General features: G+C 35.9%; 1 protein-coding gene across 1 annotated transcript in view; it reads right to left on the reverse strand.

The window, feature by feature from the left end:
- The window catches only part of CCDC33 (Coiled-coil domain-containing protein 33), a 42,675-nt gene that overhangs the window by 12,339 nt on the left and 5,502 nt on the right, over positions 1 to 24,834 (reverse strand). Inside the window, exons 2-8 of the mRNA XM_051216781.1 lie at positions 20,334 to 20,561; positions 18,278 to 18,506; positions 14,425 to 14,543; positions 12,502 to 12,643; positions 9,747 to 10,102; positions 7,743 to 7,844; positions 3,435 to 3,536 (exon numbers count right to left, since the gene is read on the reverse strand). Of these exons, the coding sequence (XP_051065396.1) occupies positions 3,435 to 3,536; positions 7,743 to 7,844; positions 9,747 to 10,102; positions 12,502 to 12,643; positions 14,425 to 14,543; positions 18,278 to 18,506; positions 20,334 to 20,561 (1,278 nt within the window). The remainder of the gene's footprint in view (positions 1 to 3,434; positions 3,537 to 7,742; positions 7,845 to 9,746; positions 10,103 to 12,501; positions 12,644 to 14,424; positions 14,544 to 18,277; positions 18,507 to 20,333; positions 20,562 to 24,834) is intronic.

Consider the following 24,834-nt stretch of genomic DNA (forward strand, 5'->3'; position numbering starts at 1 on the left):
ACCTGAAGAGCGGTAAAAATGCTAATTGAGAAAGGACTAATTTCGATCATTAAAAACACAAAGAATCCTTAGGAAATTTGAATCATCGAGTCATCTGCCACTGTTCAGTTTCATAGTAGTGTATGTGATTTTCGCATGAGTTTGGAGTTAGAGAAATAAATGTATTTCTTAAAAATAAAATGTAACTATCTAATGCTTCCCAAAAAGCTTAACGAAGGCTCAATAGCACAAAATGTCAAAACTTTGTGTCAATAGATCAGCCATAAACAGTATGTGTTCAATTATAAAATGTGGTACAGTGGCCAGTTAAATGAAAGCTATCATTGAACTATTTTACAGATTTAATTTCCATCTTATTTTGAACTGGTCAGTTGAATACATTCCAAGATTCAGGTACATCCAGCTGAAGAGTCCTGAATAGGATGAAACGCACATCCTAAATCCTATTGCTAAAAAAATTCCATTTATTCTATATAAACTTGTAACCCATAGATTTTATCTGAAAAAATAATCAGAATACTTTGTGAACAATTTCTGTTTATAATTGGTTTCAGTTGAATCTATTGAAATTATCTAGCCAAAAGTATGTTCTAGTAGTAAAACTAACCTTTTAATTGAACATAATGAAAGAGAACTACCCTTACTGTGAGAGAGAACAAACCAGCTTCCAGATGAAGAGGAAATTAGGGACTGACGCCTTAAGTGAATATCACATACATTGTGGAAATTATCAAACTACATCACGAGAAAAGGGCTAACTTGGAATCCTCGAAGTAAAATGAAAAGAGGCAAACTAAAGAACACGTTGTGCCGGGAACTGAAGGCATACATTAAAAGAATGAATAGCAACTGGAACCAACTGGAAAGGATTTTCCATGAGAGAGTCGGACGGCCTATGTTTCTAGGTGAGGAGTAACAGGAGTATGTAAGTAAGTACCTGACAAATTAATCGCTTCCAGAATGTAATCAGTGACTTAACGGTGTGACAGTTACACTGAATTGTTAATAATTCAATTTGTTTGAAACAATAGAACTATTCATTTTATTACATATGATTAACTGCTATTAGTCATCATAACTGTTAAAGCCAACGAATCTAGAATCTCATTTCTTCTTTAAAATATCAATAACCAAAAGATTTAGAAGACTCTCGATATTCCTAAGAATTTAAATTATTCCGAGTAATATTCTTACCATTCTGTAATCTCTGTAAAACTGTTAATTGAAACAATAAATTTGAACCCTTATTCCATGATGGAATAATGATGGTATTCAATTAATCATATGACCAGAGAAATTTTATCTGAGAGTATTTTTAAAAAATCTGTTCATTGATCAAGCTTTCTAGCTGAATCTAGTTTCTCCAAGACTTTAAATTTCGAATCCACTATGATGAGGTATGTACATCAAGCGTAAAGCGTTAACTCATTTGAATCTTCCTGTTAATCTTATGGATTAAAATCAATCTCTTCAAACATATGTGTATCCTCTGTGGGCTGCCTTAATATTGACATTAACTCTTTTGCGTTTCAAGTAGAACTGGATGATGGTTAGCAGTGTACATAAAGGCGCGGTACAAACAACAACACTTAGGTTCATGTACACTCAGCTGACAAGTCCTAAATAGGATGTACCAAGCGTCCTGTATTTCACTGCTAGTTGCCATCCAACTCTACTTTAGAAGCTAACGTTTTAGTATTAAAAGTGAATTTAAATTTAAAAGTATTAGTATGATCTTCTTACGGCATATAGTTCTAATTTTGACTAAATTAAAACGTTAATTATTAATACAAAAGAGGTGAGATATTAAAAAATTTATAGTAATTGGAGTGATATACTGAATTTATGTACCAACCAACCGAAAGTAAGTCTAACCTATTTATGATATAATTAAGGCTTCTTTATTTGAGAATTACAATGTATCATCTTAATCCCGATTGTTTTGTATATTCTCCTTTTTATTTCATGTTGATTTTTATTAACTCCTTTCATGAACAACCTTTGAACGATGCTAAAGTGACCTTGAGGATATCCACATAATAACTAGGACGAAGGTTATAAGTTACTATGAGTAAATAGACGGTTAGACGATTAAGGTTAGGAATTAGATTTACGGTTTTGTTTTTTTGTCACAAACTGATATAAGCTAAAATATCAAAACGTTATTTAACCAAATGGATGAATGAATTTCATGCTAAAACCTAAGAGCTGTTATCTTAAATCTGATTAGTTCATTCATAAATTATAGTCTCATCGAAAAAAAAGCAATATGTCATAATTACCAGTATAAGGGTTGTGGAGATTATTAAGTTTTTGATTGAAACTATGAATAGATTGATGATAGACCACCATTGAAAATCTGGAAGCACTGCACGGCGATCTCATCCTATTTTGGGACTCCTCAACAGTGCTCATCCACATCCCACTCGGCCTTCAGTCTCGCACGCGAACACTTAACCTCTAGACCACTGAGCTGGCCGTCATCCAATGGTGTTAATATCTAACCTCGACCTATCCCCGAAATTTTGCGACCATCTTCCATTGCACTGAGGTAGATACCTGTCTCTACCCGACACAGATTACCTCCACTGGTCACGGCTTCTCACCGGAACTCCGAGAATCCCCTCACGAAGCCAGTCATTAGTTAGACACTAACACCATTGGATGATGACTCAGTGGTCCAGTAAGTTAAGCGTTCTCGTGCGAGACTTAAGGTCCTGGGTTCGGATCTTGCGAGCGGGATTGTGGATACGCACTGCTGAGTCCCACAAAAGGGCAAAGCGACCTTCCAGTGCTTCCAGGTTTCCAGTGGTGGTCCAACATCAATCGGTTCATGATCTCAATCAAAAACTTAATATGTCTTAAAATGACCACTCAATGTTACCAGAAATAGGACTCGAATCATCTTGATAACAATTATAATGAATTCAACTTACATCCCTTATGAACAATAGTATTCAACTGATAGACACGGTACATTCTGACAAATAGATAAACTTTCAGACAATTTTTTCAAAGTTTTTCACAATCTTGTATTAAGATACATACAGTAATATGGTAATTGTACACTCATTACATTACTATGAAATGTTATTCCATATATATTATATGTAATATATAATATACCCTTGTGGGCCAGGGTAATTTTACATTGGTTTTCAGGAGAACCAGACACCATCCGCACTTTCACGTGAAAACCCAAACAGTACAACTCAACCCCGTTTAGCAAGGGAACCAGACACCGTATAGGCTTTAACGCTATAATCTGAATAGTACAGCTCAATCCTGTGGCGCAACCACACAGGCACCAAGCACCCTGGTGGACCAATTCCATATATATATATATATATATATATATATAACTACTTAGAAGGAAAAAATACCATGATGAAAGTACATATTATGTATATGTATTCATATTATATTTAACTTACTGGACCAGAGTATTTCCAAGCATGTTCTTTTGATAAATTAGATTTACGTGAAGCTCCTATATCATTAGAATTTCTTGGTACTCTAATATCTTGACGTTCAAGCTAAAATAAAGTTATAAGAATATAGATATTTGTCATATCCTGACGAGAATATTGAACAGTAATTGCTAGGATCTATTTATGGACCAATATGAGATATATATTTTTATCGTATAATTGTTAAGTAACTAAACTATTCATATTCTTCCACTTGGTGTTGTTTTACTTGTATCTTCCCATTGTTATTTAGGACTTCAATTGATCAGTCTCATGTTGGCATATGTGCATTCTGTGCGGATTGCCTCGATATAACCTTTAAGTCACAGGCTTTTTAAGCAAAGATGGATAGAACGTGATGGTGTTTGAAGCGAACGGTACTGGGTTCGAGTCCAAGAGTGAACACCAACTCTGAGATGCAGGTACATCTAACTGACAAGTCACAAATAGGACGAAACACGAGTCAAACTGAATTCCACTGCTATCCACTATCCATCTATGCTTAAAAAGCTTATTCATATTCGTGTTCCTCTTATCATAAACTTTATTTTGACATATAATTTATTATTATACGATTTACTGTCCCTAAATTATGCTCAGTTTATTGACTACTGTCTCCCACGTTCACAGCCACTTTTTGGCTTTATTGTGTACAAACATTAACTCCGCCTGTAGCTCTAACAGGGTTACTGCCGGTCCCAAGCCCGGATAAAGGAGGAGGGTTGGGCATGGGGTTAGCGTCCCCATCCCGTAGAAAACTAACTCGCTAAACAAACGCTAACCAGAAAAAATAATCCAAACCATTTTAACTCTGCCCTGAGAGTTAGAAGGTCTTCACTTAGAAGAATTATGACGCTTCATGGTGAAAGCCGAGGCCCTTCGGAAGCCACGAGGCCGATGCCCCTTCTAACAACCAGAGCAAAAATTTTTATAGGTACATGGAACGTTAGAACAATGTGGGAAACCGGGAAGACCAGTCAAATAGCAATGGAAATGAGGAGATACAACTTGGCAGTACTGGGAATCAGCGAAACCCACTGGACCCAAGCTGGACAGAAAAGGCTAGCTACGGGAGAGATGCTGCTATACTCCGGTCACGAAGAGGAAAATGCTCCACACAGTCAGGGAGTCGCTCTTATGCTGTCCAAAGTAGCACGAAATGCACTTGTAGGATGGGAGTCTCACGGATCCAGAATCATCAAAGCATCATTCAAAACAAAGAAGGAGGGGATTTTAATGAATGTTATCCAATGTTATGCACACACCAATGATAGCAACGACGACATTAAAGATCAATTCTACGAGCGGCTGCAGTCAATCATTGAGAAATGCCGAAGAAAGGACCTAACTATTCTGATGGGAGATCTAAATGCCAAAGTCGGAATAGACAACACTGGATATGGAGATATTATGGGACGACATGGACTGGGAGAAAGAAACGAAAATGGAGAAAGATTTGCAAATCTATGTGCATTCAACAAATTGGTCATAGGAGGCACAATATTTCCACACAAACGTATACACAAAGCTACATGGATCTCATCGGACCACACTATAGAGAACCAAATAGATCATACCTGCATCAACAAAAAATTCCGAAGGACAATGGAAGATGTGAGAACCAGGAGAGGTGCTGACGTAGCTTCAGATCACCACCTAGTTGTAGCCAATTTGAAACTGAAGCTAAAGAAGAACTGGACAAGTGGACAAACAGCAATACAAAGGTTCAATACAGCCTTCCTTCGAGATACTGACAAACTCAATGAATTCAAGATAGCTCTCAACAACAGGTTCCAAGCCTTACGAGATCTACTGAAAGAAGAAGAAACTACCATGGAGGACAACTGGAAAGGCATCAAGGAAGCATTAACTTCAACGTGTCAAGAGGTTCTGGGCCTAAAGAAACACCATCATAAGGAATGGATCTCTATAGAAACACTGGACAAGATCAAAGAAAGGAAGAACAAGAAGACAGCAATTAACAACAGCCAAACACGAGCAGAGAAAGTCCAAGCACAAGCTGAATACATAGAAGCAAACAAGCAAGTGAAGAGGAGCATTAGAGCCGACAGGAAGAAATACGTGGAAGAATTAGCAACGACGGCAGAAAAAGCTGCTAGAGAAGGAAATATGAAACAGCTCTACGATACAACGAAGAAACTATCAGGGAAATACAGTAAACCAGAGAGGCCGGTCAAAGACAAAGAAGGCAAGCCAATCACTGAAATTCAACAACAGCGAAACAGATGGGTAGAATACTTCGAGGAACTCCTGAATAGGCCGGCTCCAATGAATCCACCGAACATCGAAGCAGCACACACAGATCTTCCTATAGATGTCAACCCACCAACGACGGAAGAAATTAGAATGGCCGTCAGACAAATCAAGAACGGGAAAGCAGCAGGACCCGACAACATACCAGCTGAAGCAATGAAATCAGACATCGAAGCAACCACAAGCATGCTATACCTTCTATTCAAAAAGATTTGGGAGGAGGAACAAGTGCCAATGGACTGGAAAGAAGGACACCTCATCAAGATTCCAAAGAAAGGAGATCTGAGCAAATGTGAAAACTACAGAGGCATTACACTACTGTCAATACCAGGGAAAGTCTTCAACAGAGTGTTGCTGAACCGGATGAAGGATGCAGTAGACGCCCAACTTCGAGATCAACAAGCTGGATTCCGTAAGGATCGGTCGTGCACAGACCAAATTGCAACACTACGGATCATCGTCGAACAATCAGTTGAGTGGAACTCATCACTATGCATCAACTTCATTGATTATGAAAAGGCATTCGACAGTGTAGATAGGAGGACATTATGGAAACTTCTTCGACACTACGGAGTTCCTGAGAAGATTGTCAATATTATCCGGAACTCATACGACGGACTACAGTGCAAAGTAGTGCATGGAGGACAGCTGACAGATGCATTCCAAGTAAGGACCGGAGTCAGACAAGGCTGTTTACTCTCTCCCTTCCTCTTTCTTCTGGTGGTCGACTGGATTATGAAGACCTCAACATCTGAAGGAAAACACGGAATACAATGGACAGCTCAGAATCAATTAGACGATTTGGACTTCGCAGATGACCTAGCCCTCCTATCACGTACACACGAACAGATGCAGATGAAGACAGCCAGTGTAGCAGCAGTCTCTGCATCAGTAGGCCTCAGCATACACAAAGGGAAAACCAAGGTCCTCAAATTCAAGGCGGAGAACAGCAATCCAATCACTCTTGATGGCGAAACTCTGGAAGATGTAGAGTCCTTCACATACCTGGGAAGCATCATCGATGAACAAGGAGGTTCAGATGCAGACGTAAAGGCGAGGATCGGCAAAGCAAGGGTCGCATTCCTACAATTGAAGAACATATGGAACTCAAAACAACTTTCAACCAATATCAAAGTGAGAATCTTCAATACGAACGTCAAGGCAATTCTACTGTATGGAGCTGAAACTTGGAGAACTACAACAACCACAATCAAGAAAGTACAAGTATTTATAAATAGCTGCCTACGCAAGATACTCAACATCCATTGGCCGGATACCATCAGCAATAGCCTTCTGTGGGAGAGAACAAACCAACTTCCAGCTGAAGAAGAAATTAGGAAAAGACGATGGAAATGGATAGGACATACACTACGCAAATCGTCAAACTGCATCACGAGGCAAGCCCTAACTTGGAACCCTGAAGGGAAGCGAAAAAGAGGAAGGCCAAAGAACACATTGCGTCGGATAATAGAAGCAGATATGAAAAGGATGAATTACAACTGGAAGGAGCTGGAAAGGATTGCCCAGGACAGGGTTGGATGGAGAATGCTGGTGAGTGGCCTATGCTCCTTCACGAGGAGTAACATGCGTAAGTAAGTAAGTAAGTGTACAAACATTATTTCTTATTTTATGGTGCGTTGCGGTCTGTTTGTTTGATATATAAACACAGTATGTTTAAAATATATGATTCGCATATTGGAAGCTGATATTTGGTGTTCTGGACTCAAGTGGACGGGCTAGGCGGACATAGGACCAATAAGGACGCTAGACTGCCCATACCGGTCGAACGTCATTGGTTTTGGCACAGTGCTAAGATTGTATAAGTCGTATTTTGATTAGTGGATAAATCACGTGATAAAAAGCCGGACATAAAGTTATAACAATAATTTTCGTAAATAATAACTTCTATTTACTCGCAAGCCATTTTCTATCAAACTAGTCGTAGAAATATTAACAATCATTTCAAGAGTATATATTGGTAATCATTAATAATCGTACCTCTTCTTCTAATGCTTTGATTCTTAATTCAGCATTATCCAATAATTTGTACAATTCTAATCGTTCATTATCTGCAAGTACTGTTCGAAATTTTTCATTTTCCTAAAGTATTTCATGGAGAAATAAAAACAATGTAATTTGAAATAACCCCATTAGAATGAATGTATTGTGCTTACCGAGTTATCGGTTCACTTTTTACTTCTCTCCTCACCTAGTTTCTTCCATATACACCACCTATCACACTTTCCCAGCATACAGGGTACCTCTAAGCTACTAAAGAATAATAGCGACATTATATATTTATTTTGATGTGGCGGATGTTTGCTGAGATTTGTTCTATTTATAGATAGCAATCATCATGCACAGACACAAATCGGTAAACTATTAAAGATGTCCACAATACCCATAAAATAAAATTATAATCGTCACCCTACTAGCAACTTGAATAAAAATGAGTTCCTAAAGTCCTCACAAAAAAACTGTGGCCAGTAAAGTTCGAATATATCATGAATGAAATATTGATAGCATTGGATTATCATTATCTCACGTTCAGTTGAACCTAAGAATGTATTCAATTGGTTTACCATCCAATGACCTGAAATGTAAGTGCTTGTTGCAAGACATAAAGGTTCTTTTTCCAATTCCTGTCAGATATCCTAAAAAGATCCTTACTAAAACAAAATAGTTATCCAATCCTTCTTGGTTTTCAATCGTACCCTAACTAAAGTTCTAGTTTCAAATATCACCGTTACAAACAGACTGATCTGACTGCATAAACGTTGGATTAGATAACAAATAAAAATGATTACAGTTATATGAGTGATTCAAGGACATTTTTGCCTGTGACAAAAACTTAATTGTTTAATCAAAGATAGGTTTTTGAATTAGTCACATGAAATAATCCTATTATGTTATATAAAACACCTCTGTTCTCTACTAGAACTCTTTATTATTATTTGCCAGTATCTTTCATCTAATAAGAGCAAAGATAGAATAAACTCGGAAAAATTTCCATGAATTATTCCATTTAGATTTATTTACATCAAATATATTTTTTGATTAAAATCATGAATTGATCAATGTTAGACCACTGATGAAAACCTGGAAGTACTGGACAGCTGTTTCGTCCCAGTATGCGACTCCTCAGCAGTGCGTATCTGCGATCGTGCACGCGAGATTCGAACACAGGACCTTCGGTTTCAACTTCAACGAAGTCCAGTGCTTCTAGATATTGAATAGTAACCTAACAATGATAGGTTAATGATCTTAATCAAAACTCAACAATCTTCATAATCCTATTCTAATAAATATATTTTTGTCTCAATAGTTGAGATCATGAGTCAATTGAATCTACACTACCATGGAAAACCTGAAAACACTGGACGGCCAACTTGTACTATTGTAGGAGTCCTCAGCAGTGCACATCGATGATCCCGCCTCGCGAGAATCGGACACAGGACCTATTAGTCTCACACACGAATGCTTCATTTCTAGACCACTGATCCGGCCGGCATCCAATTGTGTTAATGTCTAACTTCAACTAATCCACAAAATTGAGTGACACATCCACCATTGTCGTCAATCAGTTACTATCTCACAACAGACTCGGTTGAACTCCACTGGTCACTGCTTCTCACTAGAACTCCAGTAAATACCTCTTGAAGCCAGTCATTAGTGAGCATATATTGATTAATATCAGAAAGGATGTTTTTCGGTTTTTGTATCGCTCAATCTCATGGATTAGTTGAAGTTAGACATTAACACCGTTGAATACCGGTTAGTTCAATGGTCTAATGGTCAAGCGTTTGCTCACAAAACTGATAGGTCCTGATTTCAAATCCCGCGACACAGAATCGTAGATGCTCACTACTAGAGAATCTCAAAATACAACGAAACAATCATCCAGTGTTTTCAAGTTTCCCATGATGGTCTAGTTTCAATTGAATCATAATCTCAACTATTGAAATCTTAATATTATACAACAAAAAAGAAACAGCAACTTACAATTTGATCAAGTCTTTTATTTTTCAATAATGTTTGTTCTTCCAAACGATTTTGTTGTTCTTTTAATGCTTGAATTTCTTCATGATATTTTTGTTCAATAGTTTGATGATATTCATTATTATCTTGTTGTTGTTTAGCTAAATTACATACAGTTCTATTTAATTCAGTTATAGTATTACGTAATTGTTCATTTTCATTAGATAAATTTCTTAATGCAATTGTTGTCATTGAATTATTTGAATGAACATTTGGATAATTGATCATTGATTTATCATTAAATGATTCTAATAATTCATTATCTAATGTATTTAATGGATTCATTGAATAATTGGAATGATTTGCATTTAATGCTTGTTCTAATGTAATAAAAGAAAACAATTATATATGACATTTTAAATGATATTTGTTATATCTTAGTGAAGATCTTATTGTATCACCATTCAGTAATTAGATTATGTATATCTATATTCATCTTATTGAACTAATAATAGAGAGTGAAGTAGTTGAGTGTGTCGACCGCTTTACTTATCTTGGAAGTCTCATCAGCCCTTGTGGTATGGTGTGTGACGAAATCTCAGCACGGATACAGAAGGCTCGACTAGCTTTTACCAACTTGCGTCATTTATGGCGTAGGCAAGATATCCGTCTATCAACCAAAGGACGGGTTTACTGCGCAGCAGTTCGTTCCGTCCTACTTTATGGCAGTGAAACATGGCCGGTAAGAGTAGAGGATATCCGTAGGTTACTAGTATTTGATCATAGGTGTCTTCGAAACATTGCTCGTATATCATGGGACCATCGAGTAAGTAATGCAGTTGTTAGGAAACGAGTACTAGGTAAGGATGGCAAGTCAATTGATGACGTAGTGAAACTTCATCAGTCGAGATGGCTGGGACACATGTTACGTATGCCCAACGACCGACTACCTCGACGTGCGATGTTCAGTGGTATAGGATTAGGATGGAAGAAAGCTAGGGGCGGCCAGACTAAACCATGGCGCAAGTTCATGAAGTCACTGACAAGTGGACTGAGTCATGTTGGTAGGTGTAGACTACCTGGTTGGGACCGCGAGATGATAGCAACCTATGGTTAGAGGCCCTGAATGACATGGCTCAAAATCGTTTGCAATGGCGCAGGTGCATACACTCTTTGTGTTCTCCCAAATTTAGATCTCCTGATTCCTCCTTGTCTGTTTTTTCTCTTCCCAAATTTATTTTACTGGATTATGCTGTTTAAATAACATCTCCAAACCCTACTCTTTCTGATTACTGCTTACTACCTCTACCTACGAAGTTCTATGTTGTTACTGACTGATATTCATCTTATTATAAGCTTCATGTTGACCTATAGATCATTATTATACGATTTACTGTTCTTAAGTTATGTTCAGTTTATTGATTACAGTCTCCCAATCTTCACAACATCATTTTGACTTGATCTTGTTTAAACGTTATTTCTTATTTTATGGTATAATGTGTTCTGTTTGGCTGGTTTATAAACCCAGTATGTCTGAAATAATTGATTCGCATAGTGGAAGCTGTTATTGGTGTTCTGGACTCAGTTGGACGGGTTAGGCAAATAAAGGATCGGTCGGAAGTTTAGTTCAGTACACGAGTGAATAAATCGTATTTCGATTGACGAATAAATTACGTGGTAATTAGGCGGACTTTAGATTCACAATAATACTATTCTTATTGATGTTAGAAGCATTACATATGACAAAGAACTTTATTTATTTCGATAGAACAATGAAAAGATGGAGTTGATCTGAAAAATATAATGTGTTTTTTGCTATACATTTCGAACAATCTGGTCATACATATACTTGTCAAGGCATCTTATATGAAGATTAATAAAGGTCAATTGAATGAAAGTTCAAGTAAACAAGGTAACAAACAGGAGAGAAATAATTTTACATCGTATAGAAAGAATAGGAAATTGTTGGGTTACTAGATGGCGGAGAAGATTAGTAGCTCAGGTGGATGATTTTGATGGAGTTTTGTTTACTGAGCTGGATGGTTTGATCGTGGAGTTCTCATCGTTCTTCTGAATGACATCGTCAACACAAACTTCAGGTAGAAGTCGAGTTATCCTATTCTTTTTATACGATGTAAAATTATTTCTCTCCTGTTTGTTACCTTGTTTACTTGAACTTTCATTCAATTGACCTTTATTAATCTTCATATAAGATGCCTTGACAAGTATATGTATGACCAGATTGTTCGAAATGTATAGCAAAAAACATGTTATATTTTTCAGATCAACTCCATCTTTTCATTGTTCTGTCGGAATTTATAAAAGGAACTAATCGCTTTAAACTTTATTTATACTTAGAAATGAATATCATCAAAACATTTAAAAATAACTAATAAACAAATTTATTCTTCCCCCCCCCTATTGACATTTTCTATGGGGTTTCATTGTTTATAAGGGATAAAGTTTAATCTTTCAAGCTTATCTTGGAATAACTTGATGGTGGAATAGGAGGATGATTAACCTTTCAGCATTCTTAGCCATTTTTTTTTACTTATATATTTCAATTAGTTGGAACTAGGCAAATAATAATAACAATATTCAAGGCTTGATCTTAAATGAAATCATGTTTGTATATGGGAACTGCTAAGTAATCTTAACCTTGGATAACATAAATACGAATGGTTCCTTTAGATAGAACTCTATATGTTTAATCATCTTCAAATATTGATTAAGTTATGTACTTAAGACAGTCTAAAAAAAAAAAATTATATTGACTTACTTCTTTGACGTTCAAGAAGTGTTTCTAATCGACAAATAAGTTCTTCTTGTTGTTTAACTGTTCTCTCCAATAATGGAACTCTTGAGACTTGTTTGTTAAGTTTATCTAAATCTAATGATTGAGATTTGAATTCAGCTTGAAGCTAAACACAAGTGATGCATGAGGAAAATGAAAAATATCGTTATAGTATCGATTAAATATTGAACAGTTTTAGGTGTTACATGTCATGTTTTAAGCACTTTTCATACAGAATAACAATAATACATTTTCAGTAAGGGGTTGCGAAGATTGTTGAATTTCACTGAGACCATTAATCGATCTAAGTTAAACCATCATTAAAAACCTGGAAGCACTGGGCGACCAACTCTTTTTAGCATGAAACCCTCTACCAGTGTTCATGCACGATCCCGCAGATGGACTGGAACCCAGAACCTTCTATCTTTTTTGCGCGAACCCCTAATTCCTAGACTACTGAGCCAGTATCCAACTGTGTTAATGTCTAACCTCAATCAATCCATGATATTGCGCGAGACCTAAGGTCCTACTATCAAAGAAACGTTAAAGAATAAGATTTCAACAAATATTAATGAAGTCAGTTATAACATATATTCTCGAATAAATAATTAAAGTATAGTCTTATGTAGATAAATATACGTTATTGACTAGAAATCTATGTATGTTCAGTCACCAAAAACAATTATTTATTTGAAGGAAATTTTGTGTATATTCATCTGATTTGCAGGTTGTATTCGTCACAGTTTGCTCTCAATCGGATTACCATTGAAAATCAATTCACAACTACAACATTACGTACTAGGTCGATCCTATATGGTTTCTAATAATACCCCAAGTGAGAGCAATCTGTAACAAGAACAAACCACAAACTAAATGAGCATCCATAAAAACAACTCCAACTGCTTTTCAACCTTTATCATAGAAGCCTAATATTAAAATTATCAGAGGGTTTTATCAGATAAACTGAGAATACCATATTGAGATAAAAGTAACAGTCATTTCCAGAAATGTCCATATTACTTATATCACTTGACAACAAAACTTCACAAAAATCACTGAAATGACAAAAACGAATCGTAGCCAAGATAGATGTTTTTCACAACCCATTGTTCTCTAAACTAGATAGTGGGATTTGCGTGCCTTCCTCATCACTCTGTATGACACATTTACAGTCTACTTCAAGTAGAACTGAGGCTTTCAGATATTCCATAAATGTTATATCCGTGCCGGGTAGAAACAGGTGTCTACCTCAGTACAATGAAAGATGGTCGCACAATTTCGTGGATTGGTTGAGGTTAGACATTAACACCACTGGATACCAGCTCAGTGGTCCAGTATGTTAAGCGTCCGCGCGTGAGACTGAAGGCCCTGGGTTCGAGTCCCGCAAGCGGGATCGTGGATGCGCAATGCCGAGGAGTCCCACAATAGGACGAAACGGCCGTCCAGTGCTTTCAGATTTTCAATGATGGTCTAACATCAATCGGTTCATGATCTCAATCAAAAATTTAACAATCTATACAACCGCTAAACTGAATGTTATATCAGTTTGTTTTGATGACTGCTTGTAATGGACTGTTTTCATACTCACTATTTCTATCGATTTACCTTTTGGCATATCGAAATACATCCATTTATATAAACCCATAGATCAGAAGTCAATTAACAAAAACAGTCGGCATAAATCAAAACAGTAAAATCTACGAAAATAGTTAGTTACAAACAAGGTTATTAAAAAAAGGTCTAATACAACACTTTTGGAATAATTGAAAAGATCATTTCTGTACAAAGAAGATGCCGACTATGTTGTCGAGATTGATAATGAATGCTCTATAAGTGAAGAGATACATGAACCATTGGTATATATATATAGAAGAACATTTATAAATTTCATGAATATATATACATTACTCGAATCAATTTCTCTTCATTCCTTTTTTGATGAATTAATTGATCTTGTAATATAGTAACACGTTCTTTGTAAAATGTCAGCTCACTTGCTGCTCTAAGTAATTTCTTCTTCATAATAACTAGATGATTTAAAATGTACATTTAATTGGATGTTAGTAAAAAAATTTATGAATTCTGTACAAATGATTTCAATCAAAAACTTAACAATCTCCACAACCCCTAGACTGATAATTACCATGTGCTCACTAGTGACTAGCTTTGTGAGGGAATTCTCGGAGTTCTTGTGAGAAGCCGTGACCAGTGCAGCTAATCCATGTCGGGTAGAAACAGGTGTCTACCTCAGTACAATGGAAGATGGTTGCACGATTTCGTGGATTGGTTGAGGTTAGACATTAACACCATTGGATGCCGACTCAACAGTCTAGTTGGTTAAGCGCCTGCCGCGAGACCGATAGGTCCTGAGTTCGAGTCTTGCGGGGTGCGGGACCGTGGATGCGCAATGCTGGGGGGTCCTATGCTTGGACGAAACGGCCGTCCAGTGCTTCCAGGTTTTCAATGCTGGTCTAGCTTCAATTGACTCATGATTTCAATCAAAAAGAATCTAAAATAGTTTATTTACTCTTGTACTGGAATCTGTACAACAGAAAATATTGATCATTCACTTGGAAACATCCACGTAACCTATAGTGCATATTATCAGTTCATCTAACAAATTCAGTTCTAACAACTAATATGAATCAGTTCTAATCAGCGTAGAGATTAATACGAATTTTCATAGATTCAACTTTCTATTACAAAATAATGGACATAACTATTGAAGCAATCATAATGAGAAAAAGAGAGAGAGAGACTAAACATTGAAAATATAGTTCGAGAAAACGAAATGAAATATTTCAAAATCAAGACCTTAGGAGAAGCAAAGAGTGAACTCATCTGTATCATTATGATCGATTCTGATTCATGTCATTCAACCATTGGTCACAACCACTCAATCTCCAACCAAGTGGTCAACAATTAACAACAATTCTCAGACTACAAGTAAATGATTTTAATAATGGATACCAACTCTTGCTTTGACTACTCCAACTTACTCTTAATCCAGTCATTAGTGCACATAGAGTTAGGCGGTTAGGCATATGTAATACATAACTCAAATACCTCAGTTAAGGAAGGTATACAGCCTTATCGACCAATTTATCAAGTTTGATAGGAAAATCGTATGATTCTGTATTGATTTTCAAGTGAGATTTTTTGTATTTTCATTTTGATTCATTCATTCACTGTAATTTCCCGTTCAAGTATCAACTGCTCAGTTTGACAAATCTTACCATAAATAATCATTAGATTTAATCTATATGCAATTAAATAAATCTAAATGTGAACTAGTACTTCTGAGGTTGCATCAAATAAGTCTTCCTTGTACAGTTTGTATGTTTGAAGTAATCGGAGTTAGAGAGAATAGGAAATTATGAAATTATAGTTCAAAGAAGCGTTAGAATTATAAGTGGAACTGAAAATCATATGATTATACTTAGTACCTTAAGCCAACTGTTACCATTTTTCCCTCTCTCGTTCCACAATAAGTAAATCGTGTTTCGAAGATATCTATTGTCTAAAACTGAATCCTATGCACATTTACCAATTCCGTCAGCTATATTTCATAGTCATAGAGTAATACAAGTTGATAGCAAAAACAGTACTGTCACCAAAGTTCTCCTAGAAACATCCTATGAGAATGTGATATAATGTTTACATACCGTATCACATTTTCACTTTATTTGAATTCTTATGGTTCTCTCTAATTTAAATCAATATTTACTTAATCTAACTACTAATGATTATTAATAATTATTAGTATAGGGGTTGTGGAGATTGTTACGTTTTGATTGAGATCACCAACCGATTGATGTTAAACCACCATTGAAAACGTGGAAGCAATGGACGGCCGTTTCGTCCTATCTGTGAATGAAAGTTCATTCGTAAGGTAGATAGTAAAATACTATAGATTTTGAAAAGCTGGTAAGAAACCTAGGAAAATAAAGTATTCTCATATGACTCGTTCTAAACTATTGTTTTTCCCTAGTAATGCTGATCAGTGGTTAGTATATGAGAATCCAAAAACTCGGCTTTTATCCTGTTTGTGACTTATTAGTAACCAACAGAGATTAATCATTCTCAGCTATTTACATCAACAGCAAGAAAATGCAACCTCTTAAAAACACCACTGTTCTCTCTGCTCTTAAATACAGAAATATTTATGTACATAGACTCTAAGCAGTAATTCTTTAACCTATAATCCAAGATAACAGTATGATCAACATTAGTTAGTCGTAAATGAAGCATAACTAGTTTCTATTTACAAATAATAATATTTGTATTCACTTGGTATTGTTTACTTAAATCTTCCCATTAATGTTAAGGACTGCAATTGATCAGTCTCTTATTGGCATATGTGCATATTGTGCGTATTGCCTCGATATTACCTTAATTCACAAGCATTATAAGCAAAGATAGATGATGGCTGGCAGTGGAATCCAGTCTGACGCGTGTTTTGTCCTATTTGGGACTTGTCAGCTGAATGTACCTGCATCTCAGAGTTGATGTTCACTCCAGGACTCGAACCCAGTACCGTTTGCTTCAAATGTCATCGTTTTATTCACTAACTTACTGAGTCCTGATAGTCACTTGTTTGTGCAATGAGGTGAACTTTAAATGAATGATCAATTGAAGTCCTAACCATCAACGGGAAGATTTAAGTAAACAATATCAAGTGAATTTGAATATCACCCCTTTTCACAGGACTCAGTATCTAAGTGGATAACGCAATGGTGTTTGAAACGAATAGTACTGGATTCGAGTCCCAGAGTGAAGATTAACTCTGAAATGGAGGTACATTCAGATGACGAGTCCCAAATATGACGAAACACGTGTCCTGGATTCCATTGCTAACCACTATCCATATTTTCTTACAATAATATTTACGTTATATTTTATTCTAGATTATCAGTTCACCACCTTTTTCTTTTCATTATTTAACCCGCTGTGTATATCTACTATGTATGCCGAAACTAACAAGCTGTGATTTCAAGAAAACAATTAATCAATTTATCGAATCCATTTATTGATAATCGATTCATCATAATAAAACAATAATTGGTGCTAATCATTACCCTTGATATTTTTTTCTTTTTCACTCGAAAGTACTATTCTAATTCATATTTTAATGGGTTGAATTGTTTTAATAATACACATATATATGTATATCTAAGTTTATTTGTTCCCAGCATGATATTTACAAAAAAGGGTTTGTTTTTTGTGTACATTACCACTTTTTCAAAGAAAAAACAGAATTTTTTTTGTGGAAATAGTATTTTACTCTTAGGGTCAAGTGTTCAGCTAATAAGGGGGTACAGTTCACCACATCATAACTTGGATCCGTTTACTGGTTAGATCGTAAGTATACAACTATGAATCGGATATTAAAATAATATAACTGTTCACTCCCCCCTCATTTACAATATAGTCCAATTAATTAATCCATAATGTTAATTTCAGTTCTAAACATCAATAGGAAGATTTAAGTAAACAATATCAAGTGAATTTGAATATCACCCTTTTCACAGGACTCAGTATCTAATTGGATAACGCAATGGTGTTTGAAGCGAATAGTACTGGGTTCGAGTCCCAGAGTGAAGATCAACTCTGAAATCCAGGTATATTCAGATGACAAGTCCGAAATAAGACGAAACGCGCGTCAAACTGAATTCCGCTGCTAGCCACTATCCAACTAACTATAGTCTAATAAATTCTAAAATACTTATATAAACAATATATATAAATATATATAATTTACCAAGTAAATTTAATGCTTCCTTACGACTGACTGGTATTTCTCTAAGTAAATCTTCCCAACCAGATCCAAGTACATTTAATCGTAACCAATCCCAATTGTTGAATTCAAAATTTTTTTCCATTGGACCTAAATAATCTGAGCTAAGATATTGTGGCCAATATTTAGAATTTTTATCAATGAATGATTGTTTCTCTGATAAATTATGATCATCTTGTGATTGATTTACATCCTAATTGTTTTTTAAAAAGAAAAAGAAACCTGAATGTTATATAATATACAATATACAATATTCATTCAGAGATGTATTCCTAAAATCAACCATATCAATAGTAAGACATTAATTCTCAGATGACATTACTTGCTTACTTACTTACGCTGGTCCCCTGTTCTGGAGGAGCATAGGCCACCCACCAACACTCTCCATTCAACTCTGTACTGAACAATACTTTCCAGCTCTTTCCAGTTGTTATTCATCCTTTACATATCTGGTTCTATTTCTTGACGTAATGTGTTCTTTGGCCTTCCTCTTTTCCGCTTCCCTTCAGGATTCCAAGTTAGGGTTTACCTCGTGATGTAGTTTGGTGATTTGTGTAACGTATTTCCTATCCATTTCCATCATCTTTTCCTAATTTCCTCTTCAGATGGAAGTTGGTTTGTTCTCTCCCACAATAGGCAGTTGCTGATGGTATTCAACCAATGGATCATGAATATTCTGCGTAGACAACTATTTATAAGTAATTGTACCTTCTAGATGATGGTTGTAGTAGTTCTCCAAGTTTCAGCTCCAAACAGTAGAACTGACTGTCTTCACGTTCGTATTGAGATTGTGATTTTGATATTAGTTGAGAGTTGTTTCGAGTTCCATATGTTATTCAACTGTAGGAATGAGGTCCTTGCTTTACCTATCCTCGCCTATACGTCTGCATTTGATCCTCATCGTTCATCGATGATGCTTCTCAGGTACGTAAAGTATTCTACATCTTGCAGAGTTTCGCCATCAAGTGTGATTGGATTGCTGTTCTCTGTTTTGAATTTGAGGATATTGATTTTCCCCTTGTGTATGTTAAGGCCTATTGATGCAGAGACTGCTGCTGTTACACTGGTTGACTTCATTTGCATTTGTCCGTGTGTATGGAACAGGATATTTTACATTAATTGTGTGTTTATTAGTAGCTTTTGTCCACGATACATGAGTGATTTGATTTACTCAATTTGTTAGTATTTATGAGGCGAAATGTGTTTGCATTGTTTATATTAAAAAAACTGACTTAATTTAGGCTATTGATTGATGACTAGGAAACATTTGACAACTCAGAAGTACAATATTTACCGGTTAACCTTATGCGGGACAATTCGTCGAATCACTTCGGACAGTGGCTAGCAGTGGAATAAAGGATGAGCGTTTCATTCTATTTTGGACTTGTCAGATGGAGTTACCTATATCTTAGTGTTGATGTTCACTCCGAGACCCGCTCAAAACGACATCGCTTCATCCTCTTAGCTACTGAGTATAGATAGCCACTGGCTTACGTAGTAGTGTAAAATTTAATTTATTTGTACTGGTTTTTTGAATCTTCCCATTGATGGTGAAGACTGCAATTAATAAGTCACCTTTAACATATATGCATCCCGTACTAAAAGCGTTGATATTACTTTTAAGTCATAGGCATTATAAGCAGAATTGAATGGTGACTACCAGCGGAATCCGAGACGCACGTTCATTCCTATTTAGGATGTCCGTAGATCCCATAGTCGATATTCAATAAAAGATTCAAACGCAGTACTATTCGTCTAAAACTTCATAACGCTATTCACTTAGCTATTGAGTCTGAACTGCCACCGGCTTGTTTAAAGGGTATGATTTTTTTCTTAGGAGTTTATATTTTTCCACTATGTAGGAGAAGGACTGAATATAATCAGTTTCTGTAGGCAAATGTGTATCCTGTATTTACTAAAAACTTATGATTCAACGACAATATGAAAGTAATCCACTCAGAACACAAATGTAAAAGATATTGAATAAACAAATTCTAGATGAATAGTTTTTGAAACTCACATTATTTGGATTATTTTTTTGATGATAACGATGATGATCACTAGAACGAGAGGAAATTTTTTTAATATTTACTGAATCCTCTTTGATATTCTTTTTATCTGGTTTCACATCCGAATTCAGTTTAGATTTTATAGGATCAGGTTGCATATAATTTGGAACATCATTCAGTAAACTGTTTAATGGACTCTCGTCATCTTCTCCTTCTTGGTTCATCACTTCCGAATTTAGCTATGCCAATAAAATAGAAAATTAGTAAATCATAAAAAGCTTCGGTGAATTTCTAAACTAGATTTTCGTCGTTTATTTTGTGCTGATTGTACTACTAAATACGTTTAAAGTAGTATGAAATTAGTCATAGAATATTTTCAGGTTGATGGACTATGGATAGATAACTCACGACTATCGAGAATCTTCCGTTATTTGTTTGGACATTATCATTAAAATAAATCCCAAAGAAAAATTAGCGCCCATAAGCCTCTACTCCTTTGGAATCGAACCTAAAACCTTCAGACCTTGAAGAAAGCCTCTCATACTTAAACCATTGTGTTAACATATGATTGTCTACATTTCTAACTTGTGTCAAAATATGATATTGCACGAATACTAAGCATTGTCAACTATGGGCCTATACGATGTCCAGTAAACATAGCTCGTATAAGATTTGAATAGCGTTTAACGTCCGTCAAAGTGATATTTTCAACTCTTATATTCACTTTAAAGTTCAACCGGGTCAACCGAGATGGTAACTCACTGATGATAATGGTGGAAGTGTCGCTCAATTTCGTGGACTAGTTGAAGTTAGACATTAACACCGCTGGATGCCAGGCAGCTCACTGGTCTAGTGGTTAAGCGTTCATGGGCGAGACTGATAGGTCCTGTGTTCGAATATCTCAAGGCAGGATTGTGGATGCGCACCGATGAGGAGTCCCACAACAGGACGAAACAGTTGTCCAGTGCTTCCAGGTTTTCCATGGAAGTCTAGTTTCAATTGACTCATCATCTCAACTATTAAAGTTATTCATTGAGAGTTAGAAGAATCTAATTAATTATCTCATCCATAGCATTAGATAGTCAACTAATTTCTATCAAAATCGACAATTCAATAGAAAAAAACTTTTTCTAAAAGCCACATTTCATTACCTTGCATAACACAAGTAGTATATACGTTTTCTATGGTGAAAATCGCTTCAATAATAATGTTTAAGTTGACTCTAACAACATTTACCATTATCTGTTATTTAAATTAACCAAAATTTATGAATTATTAATATCGTATACAAGTTGCTTAGTAACAGGAAAGATCAATTATACTTACATAACTAGGTGAACAGAATTAAAGAAGATAGTTACGTAAGTCTTTTATTAGACCATGTTTAAATAAAATTGTATCCATTAAACTATAAACTGCTTTATAGACAATAATAATCCTATGATAATCAGATTTTCAAGTTGGAAGATGACTGAAAAGAATCATATGTATGTATAACACAATATTGGTTTACTTATTACATACGTATGTATAACGTTATTATTAGCCATTAACGACTTGTATGAATATATGAATATATACTTGAAACTTGTGTTGAAGTTAATTACAAGTAATCTAAGGATTCAGATAAAAGTGTGTTATGGTAACCTACGAAATCTAAGGATTTGGTTACTATCATGTATTGATATGAATTGGAAGAATCTCTGTCGTACAGGAGGACTGTATGATCTTGGTTCAAAGAAAATAAGAAGCATTAGTTCACTTGAGATTACTAGGTATGCCTTACTGATAATTGTATCAACGACCGCTTAACTTAGAGCATGTGTGCTTTTTTATTAACTATTTCTAACCACTTAACATCAAAATAGGGAGTGTTGGATTGCGGATAATGTTGTCGTTCCGCTTTTGATGTATTTATATTTTAAAAATACAGTTATTGCATAAGAGAATCATTTAAAGATATCAACTAGTATGTCAATTTTTAAATCTAAATGTTTATTAATTTCTATTGAACAGTTTTGCAGTCAGTTACATTCGGTTTCAAAAATTGAAATCATGGACCTATGACATCAAGTTTTCTATATGCTAAGCAAACCTAAAAAAGTCATATGAGATATATTGAGAATGTATGGAAGATGAGATGTGTGGTCGATGAACCACGAGGAAACTGATTATTCGCATTTTTATGGTAATCTAGATCAGCCTAATCGTCAGTAAAATACTCATGAGCTTCAAGGGTTATCATTTGGCATTTGACAATAAAGCTATCTACACAGTCTTTGACTTCTGCATATATGAATTAGTAAAACGTTAGGAGGATGAAGACTAACTTAATCGGATCACAGGTTAAAAACGTTTCGTCATTCACCAGAGAACCCAATCTATAGATTAAAGTAGCTAATTATTAACTCACCTGGTCATGGTGTACTTCAAGTCCCTAAAGTATCACTGATTCATTCTAGACATAACGATATCCTTACTTATGAGTCATGTTGTATAGATAAATGGGGATTCATAACCGCTTGGTAATTTCCTCTGACCAGATGGTCTCAACTGTAAAAATCAGTCACTATTTTCTCTTTACAAGCATTTTATATGCATTGAATGAACATAAACTCCATACGAATGCATGGAACATACTTGTAATATTTTTTTAATAAAGCCATATTGGCTTCTTGATAGCATCATTTAATGAAACGATCAAAAAAGGAAATGAGAATAACATTCAATAACTTTTCATTCTGACTTGTATGTTCAGCCAGAAGAAAAATTCAAATTCATCATGTCTTGTGAAAATTCTGAGTAGTAGTAGTAGTAGTAGTAGTAGTAGTAGTAGTAGTAGTAGTAGTAGTAGTAGTAGTAGTAGTAGTAGTAGTAGTAGTAGTAGTAGTAGTAGTAGTAGTAGTAGTAGTAGTAGTAGTAGTAGTAGAGAGAGTAGTAGTAGCAGCAGCAGTAGCAGCAGCAGCAGCAGCAGCAGAGCAGCAGCAGCAGCAGCAGCAGCAGCAGCAGCAGCAGCAGCAGCAGCAGAGCAGCAGCAGCAGCAGCAGCAGCAGCAGCAGCAGCAGCAGCAGCAGCAGCAGCAGCAGCAGCAGCAGCAGCAGCAGCAGCAGCAGCAGCAGCAGCAGCAGCAGCAGGAGAGAGAGAGAGAGAGGCAAAGCAGCAGCAGCAGCAGCAGCAGCAGCAGGAGAGCAGAGCAGCAGCAGCAGAGGCAGCAGAGCAGAGAGAGAGAGAGTAGTAGTAGCAGAGTAGTAGTAGTAGTAGTAGTAGTAGTAGTAGTAGTAGTAGTAGTAGTAGTAGTAGTAGTAGTAGTAGTAGTAGTAGTAGTAGTAGTAGTAGTAGTAGTAGTAGTAGTAGTAGTAGTAGTAGTAGTAGTAGTAGTAGTAGTAGTAGTAGTAGTAGTAAAAACAATCATCCATACCTTTAGCGGTGATCGTATTCAATGTACTTAGAATGATTGCACTAAAATCATGAGCCAATCTAAGTTGGGACACCATTAAAACCTGAAAGCACTGGACGGCCGTTTCATCCTAGTACGAGACTCCTCAGAAGTGATGATCTGAGACCCCATATCCGGGGACAGAACCCAAAAATCGCTGTCTTACACTCAAACCCTCAACCTCTAAACCACTGAGTTGGCATCCAGTGAATTGTCGGTGTTATCTAACCTAACAATCCAAGAATACTAAGTGCAATCAATTACAAAAAGGTCTGATCAAGTCATGTCATTCCGGTCAAGGTGATTTATGTGAGGGATATTTGTGTATTTGTGTGTATATGACATTTGTGATGCGAAAGGATAGAGTTGAATTTGAGTGTGCGATGATGCGAGATGTGACTAGATAAATGACTCGGATAAATGATCCAAGTCAGATGGATAGTAAAGTCTTATTTTCTATTGAGGGCAATAGGATTAAGTAATATATGAAAAGCTTCAGCTATTCGCCCTCCATTGTAGTTGAAAAAGCTCTCTTCTATTATTTGGGTGGTTTGAACATCGACTTGATAGTTATTGAAAATGGCATAGACTGCTATTACCGAATGAATTTGAAATCTTTCCAGCTCTACGGAATTGTTAGGAGGTTTCTTTGTGTACCTAAGATGTTCTTTGGTTTAAGTCAAGATTTCACAAGATGGCTCTTCAATATAGAGGGCAACGCAATCATCACAGCCTAATTTTTAAACACACTCCCGTGTTCACACAAAAGGGATTTGATCCTTTATGCGAAGTAAAGCATTTCAAAGGGTGTTCGTTGTTCTGCAACATGCTTTGAAGTTCTTCTGTTGTACCATGTTCGTATGATTAAACCAACGTATCAATCCATGGTATTTCATTGGGGTTATTATTTAGCAGTAACACGTCTCGTTTTATTGCACTTTTAATAATCTTCATAGGAAAATTAATAATTTGTAAGATGTTACTTATATGTTTTCATTCTTTTTATCTATCCTCTTCAGATGTAATAATCTTGTTCACTCTTCCGAAAAGATTTAGGGCCAGAGAGAATTTCGCTG

This window comes from Schistosoma haematobium, chromosome 6 (assembly GCF_000699445.3).
Source record: "Schistosoma haematobium chromosome 6, whole genome shotgun sequence".
Classification (NCBI taxonomy): Eukaryota; Metazoa; Platyhelminthes; class Trematoda; order Strigeidida; family Schistosomatidae; genus Schistosoma; species Schistosoma haematobium.